The sequence below is a fragment of the Austrofundulus limnaeus genome, unplaced genomic scaffold, assembly GCF_001266775.1.
Source record: "Austrofundulus limnaeus strain Quisiro unplaced genomic scaffold, Austrofundulus_limnaeus-1.0 Scaffold141, whole genome shotgun sequence".
Classification (NCBI taxonomy): domain Eukaryota; kingdom Metazoa; phylum Chordata; class Actinopteri; order Cyprinodontiformes; family Rivulidae; genus Austrofundulus; species Austrofundulus limnaeus.
Window position 1 is genome coordinate 833044 of NW_013952543.1, and position 5358 is coordinate 838401.

Sequence of the window (5358 nt, forward strand, 5' to 3'; positions counted from 1 at the left end):
CAACACTCTACCCATTGCCCTATTGGAGGCTTGTTGTGAAATGAGCTGCACATTGCACAACAACACTGTGACGACTTTTTATACTGAGGAGGTGGAGCTTCACCCGGGGATTGCCAGGTAAGGGGCTGAACATAGGTTCTGGTGGATTGTCGTACGACTTGTGACATCACAAACTAACGGAAGTATAAAACTTGTCGTTAATGTACATTAAAAATACATTTACTTACAGTAAATATGCCCCTGGGTGTATTTTTTTGGTCCTAGGACTGTTTTTTGAAGAAGTACATACCCAAAGTTGAGTAAAAAAACCTTTTAAAAAGTGAGTTTTGCATAATAGGTCCCCTTTAACAAACAAATAAGTGTGATTTTCAGTCTATATGCTATTTATCAGTTTTACTTTCCATCTTCTTATCTGGTTAAATTGGTTCATGATTTTATCCACTGAAATGATCTGAACTGTTAATGAACTCAAGTAAAATTTTAAACATTTAGTTGTGTAAACAGCTGGTTGCTACATTTGAATCGGTATAATTAATTAAAAGATGTATAATTTTTTTGACAAATGGATGCTTTTTCATCTCTCCTGTTCAGCTGCTATGGAGTGGGACTCTGAATCTGTCAAGTCTCAGGATGTTTTCAAGCCACCTGAAAACCTGGAGGGAGAAATGAAAGCTGATGCAAGCACTCCCCAGAGCAAAGGATGCGTCCGTCTGCACGAGTTTGTTTCCAAAACTGTAAGAATGTTGAACACTGGATTATTTGTTGTAGATGTGTTTTTTTTTAAATGGATTACAACAAGATTTTTCATCTCAGCCTAAATGTTTTTCATGCTACAAAAACGACKAGCCAAATTAACTTATTTGTGGGTATCTGTATTCTAAATACGTTGTTTCAGGTATTTTTTTTTTATTACTCGTTTTAGAGTTTGTTACAACCTTTTCAGCACCTCATTGAATGCACTGAACTCGTACATGGTCCTGTTTATTTTAGAATAAAAAAAATACACGTTTCTTGTAGGTAATTAAGCCGGAGTCTTGTGTGCCATGTGGAAAGAGGATTAAGTTTGGCAAGATTTCACTGAAATGTCGTGACTGCAAGGTGGTCTCTCACCCTGAATGTCGTGAGCGGTGCCCCCTGCCGTGCATCCCCAACCTGGGTGGAACACCGGTCAGAATCGGGGAGGTGTGTCATCACATCTGCATTATCTTATTTARGTTTATATGGAAAGTTTACCCACTTTCACCTTTGTCTCCTCAGGGGGTCCTCGCAGACTACGTCCCAGACTCAGCCCCGATGATCCCCCCCCTCGTGGTGCACTGTGTGAATGAGATTGAACACAGAGGACTGCAGGAGGTGAGCAGTATTTCACTCTTAAAGAAACACGTCTCACTTTTAATGTCCTCCTCTTAAGCTGAGACAAGAAAGCTGTAACTTAGAGTTTTACAATCTGTTCCTGTGGAATAAGATTAATAGTTTGGCCTTTGAAATGCTCCARATTAGATTTCTGTGATTTTGCTGCTGTCTTTTCTTTTTGTTTTTTTAATGTTGCTCCTTTCTCATCCTCAAAGTTAACCACGTGTAGGATTTTCTTTAAAACTCTAGTTGTTGGGAAGTATTTGCTTTTTGTTTCAGCTTACGCTTTGGTGTTGTTTATGTAGCAGAAAAGCTTTGTCTTTGTAGTGCTTGACCTGATGTGTGTCAAGTTTTGTTTCAAAATAGAGTCTATAGAAAATATGACAAATTAAGGGGGAAAATAGCCATGGTTATGGTCTGTGTGTCACAGAGTGACAAGAACATTTAACATAGGAAGTTTAGAGGACTGCAATGTTTTAAACAAAGTTTACTTGAAACAATACTGTCAAACCAAAGGGATTTTGTTAGGGGTATCAATTTCCTTAATTTTGGGAGATCAGAGGTTGTCCGATCCTTGGAAAAGATCGATGGAAAAGATCAGCTTCTCTACCTCCACAGTCTGAAAATCAGCCACTATCCCCTTTTGCTTTGTTGTGAGCACTTATAAGTTTGTATTKTTTCAAGGGTATTGTTCAACGTTTTTCAGTAATATAACATTGGAATATTGAAGTTTTATTGTGACCTTATAACACCTGACAGTGTCAACTTTTTAAAAAATCTGTATCGGCCAAAATCGGAATCGGCAGGTCAGACTTTTTAAAGATCGGAGATCAGCCAGAAAACAATCGGTGCACCTCTAGATTTTGTAGCTCTGACTAAAACAAACAGACAAAAAAGGAGAACGACCTTGAACCAGTCGTGTAGTTGACCTTCTAGTTTGGGCTGCTCCCCATGATTCCCTAAACTAAACCAAGAACCAAAACTGAAAGCAGGATGGCAGGTAACTCCCAACCAATAATTTAATTAAAACTGTCTTTAACGAGACATCTTCAGAATCAGATTTATTGCCATTGTCAATGAACAGGATTCACAGACTAGGAATTTGCTTCGGTGTAAAAGTGCAGTAAGTATAAAATATAAGAAATATAGAAAATACTAAGGATAAAGGATAAAACCTATGTACACCAATTCAATTGGCGCACAGTCTGTAGTTATATGAGAGAGGAGTGGAGTCAGTGTGCAGCCAACAATTAATAACCAATGACCCACCAGCTTTAGTTCAGACTGAGAAGCTTGTTTATTTCAAAGACTTGCCAACCAATCAGYTTTGTTGATTCAAACAAACACTCAAAGGCTGTGTCCAAAACGACAGGCCGGGTCCTCCGGAGGACCCAGACTACCCGATCGAGGTGGGCCGGGTCCTTGGTAGACCGGGAAGACCGGAATAAAAGAGGCTGTGAATTTGGACGGTCTAGTGTCCCGTCCTTACATCATGTCACCTAGCAACTGTGACGACGCTAAACAAGCAAACTTAAATCAAAACTAGAAAAATATCAATACATTAGCATTATTAATATCACAAAACTATAAAATTAACTTAAAGGTAACATTTGAAGAACTAATTGACCCGCTGTAGGTGCATGTTTATTTCATGTTTTTTATGACAAAAATAACATTTAAAAACATGTCTATACAAATGATAAAAGTATTAGAATTACAACCACTAAAAAAAGTTAATTTTTATATCGCCAAATTTTTATTTAAAACATATTCTTTTGTCTCGCTTCGTCCGCCATTACTAGCTTTAAAAAATCTCCGGTCGGGCCGCAAAGCATTATGGGATATTCTGGGCCGGGAAGGATCCATCAGACCTGTCCTTCAAATCGAGGAAAAGGAAGGACGTATTTGTCGGCCGCATCGGAGGAGTCTTCGGTTTTGGACGTCCTTCGTCGCGGCGCTGTGACGTATGTGGTCGACGAATTCGGCCTTCGGAGGACCCAGCCTRCCATTTTGGACACAGCCAATCAAAACATGGCAAATAACTGTTAAATTGAGCAACTAACTTTGATGTTTCAAAATTGTAAGCAGTGAAGCCATGTAAACTAATTCAGCAAAAAATGAAGTCTATGTTTACCAATTTTCACATTTTCTTTTTCTTTTTTTCCCTCCCTAAACATTTTCTGTAAACTCTTTTGCTCATTCAAAATAGATAATTTAAATTAAAGCAAATAAATCCAATCAGATAGCAGGAAGTTGAGTAAAAGTAAAGGCCACAATGTTCCAATACAAGGTGATGGATCCCAAAGTTGTTTGGCATCATTTGTCACAAAAATACAACAAAATCTCTCTCTTTTTTTTTGTAGAAATAACATCTTGAATTGTGTTGAATGTACAATTGCAAGTTTTACCAAAAAAACTTTTTTTTTATTTCATCAAATTAATGCAACCATAACACTTTTCCTGCACCGAGTCACGATGAGTCTAATTTTAACTGTATAGCATAATAATGTTAGTTTTGTTGATTTCTCTCCCTCAGGCTGGGCTGTACCGTCTGTCCGGCGCTGATCGCACAGTGAAGGAGCTGAAAGAGAAGTTCCTCCGCAGTAAAACTGTTCCTGTGCTCAGCAAGGTAGATGATATCCACGCCATTACCGGCCTCCTCAAGGACTTCCTGAGGAACCTGAAGGAGCCCCTCCTGACTTTCCGTCTGAACCGGGCCTTCATGGAGGCAGCGGGTAGGTTGGTCTGAATGAGAAACCTTTATAAGAAAGTTATTGGTAAATAAATAATGTTTTTGTTTTGTAGTACCTGAAGCAACTGTGACATTGAAACGTGTGAACAGAGTACAGAAATATACCCAACACAGCCATTAAATGCAGCTTCATAAGTGCTCGTGCTCTGTTTGGCAATTTGTTCTGCGGAGTGAAGGAAACCTCTGGGGCAAAGTTATCTGCCACATAAAGAAACTGGTTGTTTTGTTTGAGTGCTTGTTGCTGGGGTTGGAAACATTTTCCGTTCGAAGTTGCTTAAAAATTCTGTCCAATGTCTTGGCCTGTGAGCAAATGGTTTCTCTGWTTCACAGAGGTTTCAGATGAAGACAACAGCAAGGCTCTGATGTACGAGACAATTAGTGACCTGCCTCAGCCCAACAGAGACACGCTGGCCTTCTTAGTTCTACACTTGAAAAGGTTCATGGCACCAATCTCTGACATCTATTTCTTTATTTATTATTCCAGACACATATTTGGTTTTACTGACATTTACAGTTGATTAGTCTCACTTTTTAGAGTTCTCCCACAACTCTACTGTGTCCTTTACAATCAATCGAGTCAAATTGATTGAAGTTAAAATATATACATGTACCTTTTAAAACTGACTTTAGTAAGTTTTTAAAAAGAAACAAATACACTTTTTGGAAGTGTTATTTCATTTACGTGTCAGATATAAACCAAGTCTTTAATGAAATCTTTCAGAGTTGCTGACAGTTTGGACACTAAGATGGACATCAGTAACCTCTCCCGAGTTTTTGGTCCAACTATTGTTGGCCATGCAGTTCCAAACCCAGAACCAATGACGATCCTTCAGGACACCAAACGACAACCTTTGGTAAGTCTGAGTAAAGGCTTCATCATACTCCAGCTGAAGTAAAAGTAGGGTTAAAGCCTGGTTTATACTTCGAGGTGCACGTCTCGTCCCCCCTGCTGAGTGACAAATATTGTGCAACTTCCGTCTGCTCTCCCACTGCTATCCCCCGGTGACAGCCGTCTTGTACATCGCCCCCAGTCAGAACTGTGAGATGCTGACTTTGCGCAGGGTTCCCACGGGTCCTTGAAATCCTTGAAAGTTTGTGAATTTGAAAAAAAAAAAAGATAATTCATGGCCCTGAAAAGTTTGTGAAAGCTGCCAAAAATTACACTTGTCCTTGAAAGTCCTTGAATGTTTTTTGGGGGATTGAAGCTTGAAGTTCTCTATTCACAAAACTGATTTTTTTTATCTGTAAAAAAA

The 5358-nt window shown here is 39.0% G+C and overlaps 1 protein-coding gene across 1 annotated transcript in view; it reads left to right on the forward strand.

Moving 5' to 3' along the window:
• Nucleotides 1-5358, forward strand: part of racgap1 (Rac GTPase activating protein 1) — a gene marked incomplete at its 5' end in the record, with an annotated part of 16326 nt that overhangs the window by 7205 nt on the left and 3763 nt on the right. The window contains 6 exon segments of the mRNA XM_014016249.1: nucleotides 592-734; nucleotides 1018-1182; nucleotides 1258-1353; nucleotides 3890-4088; nucleotides 4436-4541; nucleotides 4827-4959. Of these exon segments, the coding sequence (XP_013871703.1) occupies nucleotides 592-734; nucleotides 1018-1182; nucleotides 1258-1353; nucleotides 3890-4088; nucleotides 4436-4541; nucleotides 4827-4959 (842 nt within the window).